This window comes from Carassius carassius, chromosome 16 (assembly GCF_963082965.1).
Source record: "Carassius carassius chromosome 16, fCarCar2.1, whole genome shotgun sequence".
Classification (NCBI taxonomy): domain Eukaryota; kingdom Metazoa; phylum Chordata; class Actinopteri; order Cypriniformes; family Cyprinidae; genus Carassius; species Carassius carassius.
In genome coordinates, this window is record NC_081770.1 from 26,312,704 (window position 1) to 26,332,183 (window position 19,480).

Sequence of the window (19,480 nt, forward strand, 5' to 3'; positions counted from 1 at the left end):
AACAGTCCTTTCACTCTCATTGGAAAAGCATGATGAATCAGAATGGCCTACATAAAATCTTTTCTGCCGCTCGACAGAGCAAAATACGGTTAAAAACTGAACCGTATTGGGTCGGACTGTCCTTACAGTATCTGTGACTGGACAATCAACCCAACAGAATGACAAGAGGTGTAGTTTCCCGACATTCTCTGTTTCCTAATGGAGCAAGAGAACGCCTACTACAAGCATACGAGAAAGACGGCTTGTGAAAAGTAAACATTTGACGTTTTGTTTTGCTTACTTTTAATAAAGTGATAAATACTTGAGTAAAAGCCTTTCTTATTGATATATTAAAAACGTTTTTAACATTGTCGAAACAGCTAACATTAAGGTCCACTGAAGTGCCTTGAAATGCTGTGGTCTGTGCTGCGGCTGCCTAATAATTTTCAAACACACGACGTAAAAAAAGATAACGAAGATATGTATATAAAATACCAAAAAAAAAAAACTGGTAATTGGTTACTATAGTTAAACCATAGGAAAAAAACAATTGCTACACTAACCATAGTTTAACCATGGTATAATGCCAAACAAGTCTATTCTTATTAAAAATTAAAAACACGCTTGGCTCTTTGTCGAAGTAAAACGCCCCCTTAGCCTCATTGGCTGGAATCGAGGTTGCGCACTGAAAACTCGGTTGATGATTGGCTTCTTACGTCTGTCGGTCAAGCTTGCACAAGGTTGGTTGTAATGCCGTGAAAGTTGATATGTCCTGTCAAAAGTCAGCGATCAGCTGAGTCTGTACGGGATAATGAAATAGCGACAAGGTAAGGTGTTTAGCGAATACAATTTTATATACAATTAAGAGGTTTAATATTTCAGGGAAAAATAAGATTTAATTGTAGTATTAGTGCTGACTCTGGTGACTTATAAAGTTCTCGTGAACGGATGACTGACTGTTAAACTGGTTTGTGGCAGGCAAAGTTTTGAGAAACAAGTTTTGTTTTTTGGTCAGTTTTATAATGATAATGAAAAGCCAGCGAATGGACGGCGAGCTGTAAAATGTAAAAACAGCGTGGGTGATAATTTCGGTTGCGATATGAATGTGCACGCAACTAAAAAAAACATACCTCGTTATGAATTGGTTGCAGTTTTGCATTAGCTACGTTACAGCAGAAAGATTTTGATCGTGCAGCTTTGTCTTCAGACTCAGCACCTCCCAGATGTGAGGATGAATAGCAGGAGTGTCCAGACTTGATCCTGGAGGTTCAGCTGTCCCGCAGAGTTTAGCTCCATGCCTGGTTAAACACACCTGCACCAGACAATCAAGGTTGCCTTCCAGTGAAGCTTGTTTGTTTGAGCTAAACTCTGCGGGACATTGGGATACAGTGTATTAGAAAATCACTTCATGCATTTTAAAGGGTTAGTTCACCCAAAAATGAAAATGTTGTCATTAATTTACTCACCTTCGTGTCGTTCCAAACCCATTAAGGTCAGAATCAGAACACAAATTAAGATATTTCTGATGAAATCCAAGAGATTTCTGACCCTGCATAGAACGCAATGCAGCTGACACGTTCAAGGCCCAGAAAGGACATCATTAAAATAGTCCATGTGATACCAGTGGTCCAACTGTAATGTTATAAAGCTATGAGAATACTTTTGGCGCACAAAGAAAACAAAAATGCAATTTTGTACTCGTGAACGCAGATCGGAGAGTGACACAGACGAGAAGAAATTGTTAAATAAAGTCATTACTTTTACTACATTTAAACATGTTGGTTGCTTTGCTGTCTATATAGGGACAGAAAGCTCTCGGATTTCATCAAAAATATCTCAATTTGTGTTCTGAAGATGAATGAAGGTTACAGGTTTAGAACGACATGAGGATTTAGTAATTAAGGCCCAATCCCAATTCTACCCCTTAGCCCTTCCCCTTTCCCCTACCCCTCCGTTTCGCGTGTTCACGTGAAGGGGTAGTGGTGTCTCAATTCTCTTTTGGTTTGAGGGGAAGGGGTAAGGGGAAGGGCCAGATAGCCCTTCAAACGAAGATTTTTCGGGACCACACTTCAAACGAAGGGGTATGAATTATCTCGGCAACATGGCTGCTACAGCGAACAAAAAGACACATAAATGTAAGCTTTTTTGGCATAATTAAAGATTTTAACGAAAAGTAATAATTTGTTTTATGTTACATTCAATTGTGAGTTCATATTAACGGTCATGTTACTCAAAAAAAATGTTTGCAAAAAATTGCTAATATTTGCTAACGTCATATCATTACAGACTGCATGACAGTGCCACACCATATGTCTGATCAGGGCGATAACTGCCGTAGACTAATCCCCCCAATAATTAGAAATCGCTGAACCATTTTCTCAAATATTGCCTAATCGAGAGAGAAAGAGAGAGAGAGAGAGATGTATGCGTGTATTCGCGTCTGTGCGTTTATCTTTTTAGAGTGAGTTTACTTAAAAACAGCGATTGTATCCTCTCGTCGCTGGAAAATATAATGTAGCGATTCAGTATTTAAACTGTATTTAATAAAAGTCGTGGGGCAGCGTTGACAAGTTTATTTTCTCCTGGATGTGTGAGCTGCGCTCATTAATACAGAACGATAATTAAGGGCTCTAATGCACACCAGCACACCAGTATATGTGTGTATTGTAAGAGCTAGACGACAAATGATGGCGTGTGACGGCATGGTAGTGGTGTCCCAATCCTTAGGGGAATATCTTCTCCCCTACCCCTTGACACTCTGTTTCAAGGGACAAGGGGAAGGGGAAGGGGTATAAAATAGAATTGGGATTGGGCCTAAAGGGGTCATATGATGTTTTTTTTAAAGATCATTATTTTGTGTATTTGGTGTAACAGAATATTTTAACATGCTTTAATGTTCAAAAAACACATCATTTTTCAAATAATGTACATTATTGTAGGTCCTCTGTGCTTCTGATTGGCCAACTGACCTAGTGCATTGTGATTGGACAAACACTGTAAGCACTTGTGAGAAATGTAACACCCCTTTCCATAATCGTGAGCTACATCTTTTAAAATAAATGTTAAGACAGTTAATAATGTCCTATTTACCATCAGTTCAAGCCCAAAAGAGGAACAAGAAAAGCGAATAAGCGCCAGATTGTCATAGCAAAGTTTTTTTTTTTTAGAAATAGCATTCATTGCATCTACTTTCAGAAAGCCAAATAAAGTGCTTTTGGTTTCACCTAGATACACACAGCATCTCCCTGACATGACTGCTTCAGCACTAACTGTGGTTACTGAAACCACGCCGCCTTTATTTGCCTTCAGTATCAAGCGGCCTTCTCTTTTAGATAGAATAAATCCTTTTGTGGGAGACTTTAAGCTTTTAACTCTGCAGATTTTATACATGCACAAATAGCTACGTAACACACTAAAGAAAAGGAAAAATAGAAATCGCATCATATGACCCCTTTAATGACAGTATTTTCATTTTTTGGTGAACCATTCGTTTAAAGAGTTACTTCTCCTCAAACGTATCTTGATCAGTATATGTAGCTCAGTGAGCAAAAGTAAAGGAATAAGGGTTCTTACAGTTTAATCTGAATAAGCTAAAGAAACTGTTTGCAGTACAACCCAGTGTGTTCATAATTAAGATTATACACTTAAATAAAATGTCAGTTTGCAATACCAAGCAGCAAAACCAGTGGTTTTGTACAACAAAAAATAACTGGAAATGGATGAGACCCATAAAGGCGGGCGTACACGGTGCGATTTTTGCTGTCGTACGAGTTCGCATGCGATTTTTTTCAATCGTGTGGAAATCGCGTATGCCTATTACGAGCACTTCCCGACCTCCCGATCATTTTTAAACATGTCTAAAAAGTTTGTGAGCTATCGGTTTGAATTCGTGACATGTGTGCAGTTGAACGAGCCGATTTGTTGATTTATCTGAAGTTGACCAATCACGAACTAGGAAAACCACAGAAGAAGAAACACGAACAGGGCAGCGCCACGGCGAATGTGGACTATTGACCAGGAGGATAAACTCTCTGAACTCTGGCAGGAACAGCAAGCACTGTATGATGTTTCTAGCAACGTGTACCATGCTTTTTAGTTCTCTCTCTCTCTCGCGCGCGTGCGCTCTCTCTCACACACGCATTATGTAGTTTACAGGGACTCTCCATAGACGTAACGGTATTCTATACTGTATATCCCCATACACTACCTCTTTCCATCACGGAAAATGCATGTTTAAAATTTCTATTAAACACCGTATAGTATTTTTTTAAAGCCATTTGGTTTACGAGGGCACAGGAATTGTCCTCACAAAACATGTTTACATAGTAATACCTATTTCAGATATTTATAAACCTACAAGAACACACACACACACACACAGGGTGACCAAACGTCCCGGTTTCCTATTGCTGAAAAATAACATGTACGTGTAGGAAACAGTCACGGCTTGTATCAATATTGTATATGCAGTTATGAGAGAGGGAGAGCAGTTATATTAGGCGCGTTCGACTTGAAGCAGCGCTGCACAGAATGACATCACCTGTATGGCATCAAAGTACCGCGAGAGCGATTCGAATGCATTGGATATGTGTGCTCTCTTAGCGCTCTCGCGGTACTTTAATGTCATACCTTCTGTGCGTGCAGCGGTGCTTCAAGTCGAACGCGTCTATCAACTTCGTGCGATTGCTTCTGGAATTCGCAGGTTGTAAAATCGTGTCGTATATCATCTCGTCCGTACGATTTTCAGATAAACTCACTCGTGCCGTGTGCGTGGACATACGATCTAACGACCATCCGAATTCGCACCGTGTACGCCCGCCTTAAAGACCCATAAAATTTAAAAGTAAAAAAAAAAACAATTCAGGAGATATATATTAATAGGGATGAGGGAAGTTGAAATGTGATTTGTCAAATGAAATGAGAACCCTGATCAATGCATCAGTTTCCACTTCCCTCTCTTACTCCAGGTCACCATGCAGTTCCTGGGCCGTATCCTCAACACGGTGAGCTCCGTGTCGACTCTGTTCTCCAACCCGTACCGTGTGAGGGATGTGCAGATGTCGGATTATAATGGCAAAGTGCTACTGAAACAGGAGGGCAGGCTGGTCCTGTACAAGAACCAACAGAGCCATTCATGGGACTGCCTGCTTCTCTGCCCCGAGTCTCCATCTGTGGCTCTAAGGTGAGACCCTTTAGTTAAAAGTCCCGTTTTCAAGCTTTTTTGAAGCTTTGATTGTGTTAACAGTGTGCAATATAACATGTGTTCATGTTTCGCGTGTAAAAAAAAAAACACCGTATTTTTCACGCAATTCACTTATCTGTATACCGCTGTTTTCACTGTCATGAAAATGGGCTGATGACTTCCTTGTTCTATGAAATCACTCCTTCAGAAATACGTAACGAGTTCTGATTGGGCCAGCGGTTCCTGTGTTGTGATTCGACAGCAGCTAAGAGCAAGCGGCCCTCCTGTAAACGCGATTGGGCTAGTTTTGAGAAGCAAGTGGGCAGGAGCGTGTGCTGGAGATGTACTTATAATTACAGGAGCGTTTTTACTGACGAGATTCACATGAAAATCACATTCGATTTTTTTTGCACAGCCCTAACATCTAGTTAACAAAGCTAAACAGCGTTGCCCTTTGTGTAATAAGTTACAGAAACTGTTAAACGCACCAACTTAAATAATAAAATGCATAAACAACGCCTTCTCCAGACAAAGAGGGAACTGCTCCATCTTTCAGGAATAATCTTTGTGCGAATCCGGCATTAAACTGATTGACATTGAGGAAGCTATCCTCAGCAAAATGTGCTGCACATAGTTTTACATGTGGATTATAATTTTCGGGAACCGAGTTAAACATAAATTGTAACTATTAATCTCCAAGTACGGCGTCCCTGGGAAGCCCAAACAAAGGTGATTGAACTCAGAGATGAATATAAGTGTTTCGATGACATGGCGACAAACACAAACACAGCTCTTCCTCTTCTCAGTCGGAGCGCAACAAGACCACGCCCCCTTTTTTGTGTATTCCTGTGGGCGGAGGTTAGTCAAAAAACTGTTTTAGTGACGTCATTACTGCAGGAACTAGAGGGATGTAGTCCAAACGGGTCGTTCATTGTAGGCGAATTCTGTTAAATAAAATATCTCTCTTGGCATTGAACTTTGAGCTTTAGAATTTTACAGATATTATTTATACTCTAACAACAACATTACACACTAACTAAAGTTTAAAACATGGGATCACGAAGAAAGGGACCTTTAAGCTTCATAATACAGCGTGACCCAAATTGGTTTACTGTAAAAAGTCACTAGGGTCCTGTGAGTTCATCATAATCTTGCAAAAACTCCTGTATTGCTTCACAGTATGTTGAGCAGATTTGCTTTCCCATCAGCCACTGCCCTGAATATGGCTTTTCATTGGCATCCATTTTTTATCTCATCATTTGTGGTTTCCAGAATGACTTTAACTGTGATTTTGATATCTTTGTGCTCAGGATGTTCCAGGTAGCTTCAGAGGAAGACGCCATGAATTGGTTTCCTCAGTACGCCCTCAAACTCCGCCCATTTTACGAGATGCTCCGCCCACCGCTGAAACCTGAAATGTTCCAGCCAATCGTGGACTGCGTGCGGAATCACCCCGACTGGAGCTCAGCTCACGTCGCCGTGGATACTGGGCTGAGAGACTGTCTCAAACACAATTACGTTTTGAGGTGAGACATCAAAGGACAAAGTTCAAACGTCACATGCACTGTATCGGAGATCTTTAATTGTTTTTTAGATTTTTTGTTTTTGTCTATACATTTTTTTTTTATGTATATAATACATTTTTATTTCAGTTTAAATTATTTAAAACGTCAAGCGCAGTTTAAAATGTCAGTTAACAACGGCTCTGTGTAGTAACAGCTGCTCTATGTGAAATCACGCACCTGATGGAATTTACGCATTAATCAACGATACATATCGTGCACCCCTTAAATAAAATGTGAAAAAACACACAATAGTACACAATAGCAGCATTGTAACGATATGCAAAAGTGAGGTCAAAACCTGACAATTTTTCAAACCAACCTCATGTAAAAATGTCTTCTGAGTCCATTAATAAACATTTAATCAAGAACAAAATATCCTAAAGTTGTGATTGTCTGTGGCCCCTTGCAGTCAGATGAACGCCCGTGACGCCCAGGGTCAGACCCCGCTGCACCTGGCGTGCGAGAGAGGAGATGTGGGCTGCGTGCGCGAGCTCCTGGATGAGTGTCAGGCTCGCACGGACATCAAGGACAAGAACGGAGAGACGCCCATGCACTGTGCTGCTAAACAAGACTCCGCTGTTATTATAGAGGTCAGAGGTCAACTTAGGGCTTATATACAATCTGCTGAATGGCAAATTCGGGTGTCTGTGATTGTGTATTGTTGTCGCTCGTAGGTTTTGTGTGCACGGATGTGCGCGGGTGTGAATGAGTTGAACGCCGCCGGGGAAACACCAATGCACATCGCATGCCGTCTCGGGAAGGTCGAGGTGGTCAAGGGCCTGCTGGGGGGCGGAGCCTGCTGTGACATCATGGGAAGCAATGGCTATCCAATCCACACCGCCATGAAGTTTAGTGAGAAAAGGTGCGGAAAAAAAATCTTCTCTTTACTTTATAATTGATAATTCACATGTGGGTTTCTAACTCGGTCTCTCTCCTTCAGTTGTGCTGAAGCAATTTTAAACACCAACCCAAATCAACTTCTGGCGGAGGATCCGATTTACGGCGGAACACCTCTTCACTGGGCCAAGACCACCGAGGTCAGGGATACTTCCGGTACCTGAGGAATTCTAAGTGTTAGTTATTTGACCGTCCTGTCTCTCATCTCTCTAGATGAGCCGTGTGCTGCTGGACCGAGGATGTAGCGTCAACTACCTGAGTAAGACTGGAGAGAGTCCGTTACACATCCTGACCAAGAGGGGGCGCTTTGAGGCCACAATGACACTGCTGACCCATGGAGCCGACCCCAACATCAAGGGTCAGGATGGAAACACAGCACTGCACCTCGCTATGAAGGTATGAGAGAGTATTTCCTAAAGCCTGTCAAGAACATTTCTGGCTGATATTTCACCTTTATATATATATATATATATATATATATATATATATATATATATATATATATATATATATATATATATATATATATGTTTATTAGTTTTATACGTATTCATTGAGAATTCAAACTCGAATATAAAATGTTTAATTACGTTATTATTATTTTTTTTTACAATTAGTTTATTTAATTAAATTTTAATTTGCTTTTATATTTTCTGTTTTCACTTTAGTTTTGGTAACATTGTAGTATTATATTTTTTTATTTTTTTTATTTTTTTGTTTTACTTTCTATTTAATGCTTTAATTGGTGCTTATGGTTTTATTTCAGTCTATTTTCCCTTAAGCTTTTTTTTTTTTTTCTTTAAATTAGTTTTTCATTGAATCTTAATATTTTATTTTAGCTTTATTCCAATTTAGTAGTTTTATTAATCAAAAACAACTGTGGTCAGTAAAAAAATGAAAAAACCATTTTGGTAAAACCATTGTCATTTGACACTCTTATGTGACCCTGGGGAACAAAACCTGTCTTAAGTAGCACAGGTATATTTGTATCAATAGCCAACAATACATTGTATGGGTCATAATTATAAATTTTTCTTTTATGCCAAAAATCATTTAGGATATTAAGTAAAGATCATGTTCTATGAAGATGTTTTGTGAATTTCCTACCATAAACATACTAAAACTAAATTTTTGATTAGTAAAATGCATAAAAAATTATTTAAAGGTGATTTTCTCAATATTTAGATTTTTTTGCACCCTCAGATTCCAGATTTTGGGCAAATATTGTCAGATACTAACAAACCATACATCAGTAGAAAGCTTATTTAACTGTCGGATGATGTGTAAATCTCAATTGAAAAAGACCCTTATGACTGGTTTTAAGTAAAGAAGTAACCGTAATCACCAGTAATTGACAGATTAATTCAGAATGATTAGACGTTAACAGAAATTGTTGGTATTTTCTTCTGTTTTGTCTTGTATGCTGTATCCTCTGGGCCCACAGTTGGACCACATGGACCTGATCAAAGCTCTCATGGTGTTTGGAGCAGATGTGGAGGTTCACAATGATCTGGGAGAGACACCGGGACTCATCGCTGCTCGTACCAGCAAGGGTGAGAGAGAGAGAGATGTGAGATGAGACATCAGATTAAATGCTAGCAGAAGAGTCGCCAATGTTTTCAAGCTCTTTCAGTTTCTAGTTGCACAGTGTCACGGAGCCTGTTGTCTTAAGTGTGCTGCATGACATTTTTTGAGGTGTTGCATGCAAGCATAGCATTGTCTAACCATAAACCATTATTAACTTTGTTGATGTGCGTATTTACAATGCAAGTTCGTGTGCAGTACATTTTTTGACTCGCTAATGATTTGCTTTGATTTTGCTTTAAAGGGGAAGTTTTTAATTTCTCAGCATATTTCATGTTTTTAAAGACACCAGGGCCAGTATTCACAAAATATTTTATCTTACTATTAAGAGTTCTCCTAAACAGCTATAAAAGATTTTTCTCTTAAAACCTATTCACAAAGCTGCTGAGACAAACTTTTGACTGAACACAGTGATTGACTGAATATTCATAAAAAATATTGTAGAGAGTGATATTATGTTGCTATATCTAAAAAAAAGGGTTAAAAATACAAATTTTAATTGCCACATTCAATTAAATACTTTAAAATACAGGCTAAGTGTCAATAATTAAACAATATAATATATAAGTATATGCTCGGCTAATTTACAGCCTGTATGTTTTTGTAAATATATTAGTGAATATGCATATAAACTGCCTTTTAATAAACAGTAGAATAACCATGGGTGATAGTGAGACATGCAAACTCTTAGAGCACAAATTTAAGGAAATTTTCTCAGAAATTGGAAATTTATGAGCTACTTTTAGCCTTGAGATGTTTTGAGAAATAAATTATTTTATTTATAATAATTTGTAAAAAATAAAAATGTTAAAATGCATTTAAAAAATTATTTATTTAAAGCTTTAATTTGTTTAACATTTTATGTATTCATCTTAAAATAAATATTTGATAAAAATATGTATTTCTTTAAAATGTATATTTGCAAATTGTATTATTTGTGAAAAGTATTTATTTATCAGTTTATTGAAACTTATTTATTTATTTATTTAATTGCAAAAGGTTCCACAAAAAATTAAATAGGAAAAAGGGGGTGAAATGTCTTCAACATCATAAAGAGCCTACAGTAGATATTATCTGGAAAAACCAGCAGAAGCTGTCTGATAGGTCCTGATGTTTTGAGTGTCTGTAGTAATCTTTGAGAGATCATTACCACAAACTATGTGATGCTTGCGTGTCATGACGTTTTTTTGTACATCTAGTTGTTTGACTACAAGAATGAAATGTCATGCTCTTTTGTTTGGTCATTCATGCATTCAGCCAACGCATACTCTTTCTTTCTTCCATGTGCATGGGTGTGACGGCATGTGTGTGTCTAATCCTGTGCTTCTGCTGAAGGGCCCAACCGTAAGGTGCTCTTGAACATGCTGTGTAGTGTAGGGGCCGAGCGGTGCCACCCCTCCTCCCTCAACAGCCCAGTCCTCAGTGTCAACAAAGCTCCGCCTCCTGGCATAGGTAAAGCCCCGCCCCCAAACTTTCAGCTTTCCTGCCAGTATCTTTCACCTCTGTCCTTCAGTCCTTCCTTCAGTCCTGTGATACAAATGGGGTTCCTCACATGACGCAAATGTTTTAACAGTAGCATGTTGCTAAGCTAACAACATGACACTCTAATCAGTGTGCAAAACCAAAATATTCTGTAAAATAATCTGTAAATTAAAGGAACAGTTCACCAATAAAGGTAAATTACCTCATGATTTACTCACAGCAAAGCCATCCTAGGTGTATATGTCTTCTTTTAGACGAATCCTACGACTTCCGCTACTCTCGCATGAACGATAGTTAGGGGAAGTGAGAGTTGACACAGATTATACGAATGCTTCATATAATACTATACCTATACACAACCAACCTACTGACAGATTTTGTCTAAATATACTATGTATAAATGTTTACCTATACATAGACTAAAAAATACAAACTGTACAAATGCTACACATAAACACTGTACCTATGCACAACTAACCTACTGACAGATTGCGAATATGAATATACTATATATAAATGTTTACCTATCCATAGAATGAAAAAGAAAAATGTATAGACTTTAGGAATGCTTCACATAATACTGTGCAAAGAGAAACGTCGTAAATCAAGCAGCTTTTTACAAAAATGCATCGATTTGCTTCAGGATGCCTTTATTAATCCCCCGGGGCTGTGTGGAGCACTTTTTATTATGGATGGATGCATTTTTTAGGGGCTTCAAGATCTCAACCCCTATTCTCTACCATTATAAAGCTCAGATGAGTCAGAACATTTATACACACACACACACACATATATATAAAATAAAACTCTGATTGTATTTCTTTGGAAGAAGAAAGTCATATGCCGCGTTTCCACCGCAGGAACTTTACCCAGGAACTAGGGTCTTTGGCCTGGTACTCGGTGTGTTTCCACCGCAGGAACCAGGAACTAAATAAAGTTCCGGGTAATAAAAAGCCCCTCAGAAAGTCCCTGCTGGTGAGGTGGTACTTTTTCAAAGTTCCGGAACTTTTTTGAGCGGGACTTGGACGCTAAACATGCTGATTGGTTCAACCACCTTTTATTCTGATCATTTTCTAAATATTACTGTTATTGTGTCATGAAATGTAATTTTAAAAGTATTTCAGGTGAGAATGTAGTTGTTTAAAACTCAAATCTGTGGTTTATTTATAAAGACAGCGCCTATTTAAATATGTGTTTTGCCGATCTCGGAGACGGTGAGCTCCACGCGATCAGCGGGAGTTCAGTGATCATGTATCCGCTGAGAGCAGCCTCACCTCGGCTAGACCTTCTGATGTGTGCCGCTGGCTCTGATGTCTCTTTAGTGGTTAAACATAACATATAATTCGTTTTGGGTAAATCTAACAGGTTATCTTTGGTCTGTATTCAGTTTATCTATTTGTTAAAATGAAAATAAAAAAGGCAAATTTATATAATATTTCGTTTCATTGTAATGGCTGTATATATACACATATCCCTGAACTAAGTACATTTCTGCAGCTGTTATTATGTTTAAATGAAAACGAAAGGAGGCAGTGGTATTTGATATCCCATTTCGTTTTATTGTAAATATACTGAGAGGAAAATTGCAGTAGCCACGGTCAGCTGACTGAAGTTATCAAGTACGCTGCTGTTTGCAGATTTACCGGATTCGCGTCGCGGACATCACACTCCCGAGTCGAATGCACAAAGTCTGAACTATAAAGGATGCACGTCCAAAATCATCGTACTTTGTATTGAGAAACGCGCGCAGACCTACGTCACCAGTCTATTTGCCTAATCTTCCCAGTACTTTACACCGCGGTGGAAACGCAGAAAGCAACAAGTCTGGGGAGAAAAAAGTTCCTGGGGAAAAAAGTTCCTGGTACAAATGTTCTGGGTAATTTCGGTGGAAACGCGGCAATATACACTTAGAATGGATTGAGGGTGATTAAATCATGGTGTAGTTTTCATTTTTGGGTGAACTATCCCTTCAAAAAAATTTTAAGCATAAGTAAATCAACATTTCCATCGATTTTGATCTGCTTGATTTTTTTATCTGCTAATGTTTAAGGTACTTAAACATTTCTTAATTTCGGTGCTAATCGAATTTTCTAAATCTGTTTATTTTATTTAAAGCTTCCTGTGGTCATAGAAACTAGATTTGCATACCTAGATGCCCCATTTGACTAATCCAGATTTGTCAGCAACAGCTGCCATCTTGGAAAGGTCAATATTTTGGGTTGAACTCAAACAATCACTCACCAACCTACTATAATTACACCAACATAAATCCCATGACAGTGCAGCCTATGATGCAAACCGGCGAGACAAAAGAGGGAAGTGTTTCACTGTGAAGAGTGCTGACAAAGCATGGTGCTTGTTGCATCATCGCCTGCATGTGTTTACGGGTGTTTTTTGACCTTTCCAATTTGTGAATCCCACGTCTTAATAACAGTGGTATCTATGAATTGCAAATCTATGATAGAATCAATTTGCCTTTAGTTTGGTTCACTGCTTTCATATCTTTCCCATAATTGGTCCACAGGGTTTGATGACATCATGAATGTGGCAGTAGCTGTCATGGCCATGAGACGTGGATTTGCAGAGGTTGATGGGCTCAACACAGGAAGCAAGAAGTATGTTACATCCAGTCAACATGGCTAAAACAAGCCTACACAGAATTGATCACTGGTTTGCTTTTCTTTTTCTCAAGAATGGACCGATTGCTTTGTCTAGATGGTGGAGGAATAAAAGGACTGATTCTGATCCAGATGTTGATCACTTTGGAGAAGGAGGCAGGACGGCCCATCAGGGAACTCTTTGACTGGGTGTCTGGGACTAGCACTGGCGGCATACTGGCCCTAGCAATTGTACATGGTATTTGATATTAGCCATGTAGTATTTAAGTACATTTGTAACACTGTATTGACCAATCAGCATACAGAACAGAATGACACTGGATATAATGATAAAATATGTTCTTGGTGACTGTGTGTACATGCATCTGTATAATTGTGGTGTTTGCGTGAGCAGGTAAATCGATAGAGTATCTGCGCTGTCTGTACTTCAGGATGAAGGAACAGGTATTTAAAGGTTCTCGACCATATGAGTCTGGCCCTCTGGAGGAATTTCTCAAGAATGAGTTCGGAGAAAATACCAAGATGACGGACGTCGCACACCCCAGGTATGTTTGGGATTTTATGAAATCAAACAACACATCCCCTACCAGAACGCCCTAGCAACCACTTATTATTTAGAAAATACCCACAGCATCCTTTAAACTGCCTAGCAATGCCCTTTCAGCGACCAGAACACTCCATATATGCTCAAGCAACCACTCAACTGTTTGGCTACCACCCAAAACACCAATGTTAGCACTCAGAACATCTTAAAATGCCTTTGTAACCTTCTGAAACACCCTAACAACTGTTTAGCCACTATGCAGAACTTCCTACCTAACCTCTTTCAAAGACCCACAACATCCTTTCAGTGACCAAGCAATATGCCATAAACCATTAGAACAGCCAAATAACGAAACAGCAACGCTTGGATCACCCTTAGGCCGTGTATCCATCAAAGCGTCTTTAGCCAGCTGAAAACGCCAGGTGCTCTGCTGGAAAAGCCTAGCTATGAGCACTTGGGAGCGCTTCTGCGGCACAGTGTTTTCAGGTGAGACGTTGTGGTTGCTTTTTATATTTCTTAACAATATTGTGGAACCATGCAAAATAACTGAATCCTTTCCAATTTATGAATCTAAATTTAGTTCCTGGCGTCTTAAAAAACACAGCACTCAAACTATTGAAAAAAATATATACATTAGCCTTGGGAAAAATGCTTTAGTGGACACACGGCCTAACAGCTACTTACCAACTACCACAAAACACATATGCAACCACTCAGAACATTTAGTAACACCCTCACATCCACAAGAAACACTCTAACAACTGCCTAGCAAACCAAAACTTCTACGCTGTGCCCTTGGAAAGGCCCAGCACATCCTATAAACCACCTAGAAATGGGAGTGCCTCAAACACTCAAATGTGTTTTGCAGTCTATGCAGTCTCATCTTTTGCAGTCAAAACTGACTGAACCACACAAGCAGTGTGTGTATTATAGGATGCCCACAGAATATGCTGCTTTAGCAATTTGCACTGCTGTTCATTGTATCTTCAAAGTAGATTTGTAGCATTTAAATATTGACATGGACTTTACATAGAGATCGATTTAAGAAACTGCTCGATACAGAAACACCCTCTGCAAGTTATTCTTCATGTTTAAAATACGAGCAAGAATGCAATTTTTCCTGAATATTCAAATAATTGCAACTGTGACACTTGTTATATATAACAGTTCAACAAAAAAGCTACAATTATATGAACATTTTAAATGTAGCCTACAATTTAAACACAATGTTGTTAATTATTGTTTGTTATATATTACAATGAAATGATAGTTCCAACAAAATCTGTGAAAGAACTGGTGTGCTTCTCCAAGCTATGATACTAAATGAATGAATGAATGAATGGCACGATGCTCATTTAGACAGTGACTTGCCGTCACCTAATGGCATTATTTTAGTTTTAAATAAACAAGTTTCACTTTTTGTCATCATTTATTGCTTTATTTATTATATTAATAATACAGTTACTGGCATATTATTTGTATATCATGTCTTAACAAGACTAGAAAAACTTTGCTTCCCTAAAGGGAAAAAAAATAACCTGTAAATAAATTCAAGGGGCAAATATTGTCCCTTAATGGGAAAAGATGTGACTGCGGTTTAAGTGCGGGTACTCAGAAGAATGTAAAATGCCCCAGGGGGTACGCCACTGTAAAAAATTTAAGAACCACTGACCTAAAATAACAAACACTAAAAATGTCCTAGCTATGCCTTAGCAATAACCCAGTACACCCTAGTAATGCCCTACTGTAGCAGCCTCCCAGACTGTCTTTCATGATAACTCTGAACACCCCTTAGCTACACCCTAGCACCAACCAAGTGCTCTTTTGTAATGACGTATCAGCTAGAGCCATAACTCCTTCACAGTGCCCTATGGAAAAAGTACTGAAAGCTAGTAGTCCCCCCCACCACCCCCCCATAAACACCCTAACAAAATACTACTTGCCAATGTTGGTCCTGTCTCAAATGACACACCTCCTGTGGACTTGCATGTATCCATTAAATCCGCAAGACGTAGGCTACCCAATTCGTCATTTTAGCTTTCAGGTTAGTACCATTTGGAATGAGGCCAGTGAGTTTTGCACAAGCCATCATCACACATATTCTTTAGAAAAATGCATGTTTTTAATATAGCTTCTGTCTGTTTTTCTCAGAGTGATGGTGACTAGCGTTCTTGCAGACAGACACCCTGGAGAACTGCATCTGTTTCGTAATTACGACCCACCAGCCCTGCAAAGAGACACTCCGTACACATCTACAGCCACATTTCAACCCCTTTCGGTCCCGCAGGGTAAATCTCTTATGTGCTTTCATTCTTGGGATGTCGTTACACTAAATATCTTTGTGCCGGTGAAGTATGAGTGAAAATAATCATACTCCTGGTCTTTATGAGCATGTTGTCGTGCTCTGGGTTTCTTAGTTATCCTCAATCCCAAATGATGCGTAAAGCTTCACTGTCACTGTTGCAGGATGGGAGGATGAAGATCTTTTGGTAGTAGGATATACTCTACCTCCCAGAAAGCGTAGGAAGGTGACGGATGAAGGTGTGTGTGTGTGTGACAGAGAGAGAGAGCGCGTGTTTGGAATGGAGGGGTCACAGTTTTGGTGTTTGGTGCGCAGTAGTACCTCACGTTGGAACTAAGGGTCATCAGTTTGTTTGTAGGAGGCTGATCATCTTGTGCACTCTAGGGTCTCTTTTGTACTCTTGCTCAGTCATATTCTCTTTCTCTTAGAGCAATTAGTTTGGCGTGCTGCCCGCTCCAGTGGAGCTGCTCCTACGTACTTTCGACCAATGGGCCGTTTCCTGGATGGAGGGCTGCTGGCCAATAACCCAACGCTAGATGCCATGACAGAAATACACCAGTACAACAAAGCCCTGAAGGCACAGGTCTGATACATAAATTTGGTCATAAGAATGACCTGTTTTAAGCTAGAAATGTAATTGAATACAACATGTTTCATTGCAATATCACCAATATTTCATACAATGGGTTTTACTTAGTATCATTTAAAAATTTGGCTGAGAAATCATACATCCTAAAAAGATCCAGTTGATTACTCCAAATGGGTTTTGTAAATCAGATGTGACCCAAAGCCCAAAGTATACTTTGATATTTACCCAAGCATTACATTTAACCAACAGAAGAATACGTACCTCCAGACATTGTTGAAATGGCGGCCATCTTTTTCTCGCTCCATCAGGGCCGTGAATCAGAGGTTTGCAGGTTAGGTGTGGTCGTCTCATTGGGCACCGGTAGACCTCCTCAGGTGACGGTGAACTCGGTGGACGTTTTCAGGCCTTCGAATCCTCTGGAGCTGGCCAAGACCTTTGCTGGTGTCAGAGAATTGGGCAAGATGCTTGTGGACTGTGTGAGTTTACATAGACAAACTTCACAAAAACCTTCAGTCACCTGTTTAGAAGTAGCATTGCATTAGGTACAAGTTGTAGGCCATTTTTTTTTTGTGCTGGTTGGTTGTTGTACGGGTGTTTTTTTGTTTTTGTTTTTTATGTCAGTGTACAGACTCGGATGGGTGTGCAGTGGACCGAGCACGAGCCTGGTGTGAGATGGCCGATATAAACTACCACAGGTCAGTCATGACCCTCATTCATAGCCTCATTTGAATGGTTATGTCTCTGCAGTCTTTCGGTTCTGTCCTTTCATGTCTTTTTACTCTCTTCTTTCCTGCATTGTCATGTCCTATCTTTTTGTGTCCTGTCATTTATACGTATTATTCACTCTCACTGCTTCCACTTCCTCCCTTCCTTCTCTCGTTTCACGTCAGGTTGAGTCCTCAGCTGTCTCAGGAGGTGATGCTGGATGAGATCAGTGACGCTGTGTTAGTTAACATGCTGTGGGAGACTCAGATGTACCTGTACGAGCACAGAGATGTCATACAGACCCTCAGCCAGCAGCTGCTGCAGCTCTGACAACAGCGTTTGGCGGCTTAATATACAGAAATGATTTATCTTTTACAAAGAAATCTATCTGTTTACATTGGTGTGTGTATGTTGTTCTGACATGTTCCATTTATTTAAAGTCAAAATATTTATAAAAATGTATATTTAATTATAAAATGCTCTTCCCATATGTTGTAAATGCCAAATTGGTCCAAGGTTAATTTAGTATAACGACATACGTGAAGGATTCAGAGTGTCCTTTTATAGGAAATACCACTACCCAATCCAATATTTGAACTGTGAGTTATTTTTATATCGCAATAAATTTAATGTATGCTAAATTGTTCAGTTATCATGTTCTATGTTTGACATTTGCATTGAGGTGAACTAAAAAGGAAGCAATGTTTTCATTCATTGTTTATCAGTATATGCATTAATTGTGTGACATTTATAGAGAAATTGACACTTTTCTTTCTAGAATTTTCTTATGAGAGTCATGGGTCACCATATAGCCATTGTGATCAAATACAGAGTACTTCCTTGCATTTACTATTTGTTATGCATTTATCTATACACTTGGAAATGATCTTCATTGCATTTCTGTGTGCTGTCTTTCATTTGTTATTTGCCTTGGGGTTTTTTTGCACAATCTTTAATCTGTAACCTTTCATACTTAAATATTTTTAAGCTGCAACTGATCAATTCTCTGTCTGTGAAGTGTAGAAATTATGAACTAAGATCATTTATAATATACTGACGTTTTTAACAACAAATATGCATCAAGTATAACTTGAAAACCTCTTGTATTTCTCATTAGCCTTGTTGTATTTGCGTTTGGTTTATTGATAACAAATTTACAGTTCATTTTTCTACAAAATGATCATTTATACTTAACACTGGACCTACAGATCTATTGTGCAGGGACCAAAATAAGCATCGATTCACTTTATACATTTAACCTGCTGCTGTGGTACTGATTTGAAACCTTACTTGAGTGATATAAACTTGAAATAAAAAGCACAGATAATTATTCAAACTGGTATTAGGTTTGGTATTTTCCATATGTGAAATAAAAATGGTTTAATGTAATGTGTTATGATTTCTTTGTACTTAATTTGCTAGCAATTTCAGAGTGAAAGCGTTTATAATATTTTTTCTGTGTATATTGTGATTAGCAGGGTTTATGATCATCTAATCAGCTAAAAAAAAAGTAATTATTTAATGTATTGTATTGTTATTTTGTATACTATTTTTTAAGCTCTGCTTAAACACTTGAAGTGTTTTATGAGATGATTTTTTTTAAATCTGTAAATATATTTTTACAGCAAAGAAAGATAAACACTCAATAATTCTTTACAAATAAGTACCTTCAATTTTGTACTTCATACATTTATTTAATATTTTATACAAGAACTTTTTAGTCACTTTGCTGCATGAAAAGGAGCAGTAATGAGTTGTTTTCCATGATTGTGGTTGTAGTTGTAGTTGAGTGTCACTTCTTCAGCTGTCTGTCAGTCATGGGACAGGTAAATAATTCAAAACGCCAGGCCGTATCATATGTAGACTCCTCGCGCTCTCTCTCTCTCAATTACTCACCCTTTCTCGCCCTATAATAGGCATTAACAGAGACCTGAACAAAAACGCCATTAAAAACAAAAGAGTGTGTCAGCACACACAGAATAACTGCAGCGTGAAAACTTTCACTATCACAGGTACGTAATGCACTCACTCCT

At 38.7% G+C, this 19,480-nt stretch overlaps 1 protein-coding gene across 2 annotated transcripts; it reads left to right on the top strand.

Annotated features, from left to right (window-relative positions):
- Positions 1–677: 677 nt before the first annotated feature.
- On the top strand, positions 678–18,582 carry LOC132160030 (85/88 kDa calcium-independent phospholipase A2-like). Of its 2 annotated transcripts, XM_059569721.1 has the most exons (18): positions 678–806; positions 4,947–5,161; positions 6,472–6,687; positions 7,136–7,316; positions 7,401–7,588; positions 7,667–7,763; positions 7,837–8,019; positions 9,068–9,176; positions 10,543–10,659; positions 13,214–13,304; positions 13,382–13,545; positions 13,702–13,852; positions 16,003–16,139; positions 16,318–16,392; positions 16,582–16,736; positions 17,051–17,218; positions 17,364–17,437; positions 17,633–18,582. In XM_059569721.1, exons 2-18 carry the CDS (start codon positions 4,953–4,955, stop codon positions 17,775–17,777), a joined length of 2,460 nt encoding a protein of 819 aa, XP_059425704.1. In that variant the 5' UTR covers positions 678–806; positions 4,947–4,952; the 3' UTR covers positions 17,778–18,582. The 2 variants fall into 2 exon arrangements, with proteins under 2 accessions (XP_059425704.1, XP_059425705.1); XM_059569722.1 differs by lacking the exon at positions 16,318–16,392.
- The last annotated feature ends 898 nt before the right edge of the window (positions 18,583–19,480 follow it).

Excerpts from the sequence above, each read along its gene's own strand:
- LOC132160030 (XM_059569721.1), top strand. The coding sequence starts at position 4,953 with ATGCAGTTCCTGGGCCGTATCCTCAACACGGTGAGCTCCGTGTCGACT. Across the intron at positions 10,660-13,213 it reads AGCTCCGCCTCCTGGCATAG|GGTTTGATGACATCATGAAT; the intron begins GTAAAGCCCCGC and ends ATTGGTCCACAG. Across the intron at positions 16,737-17,050 it reads ACAAAGCCCTGAAGGCACAG|GGCCGTGAATCAGAGGTTTG; the intron begins GTCTGATACATA and ends TCGCTCCATCAG.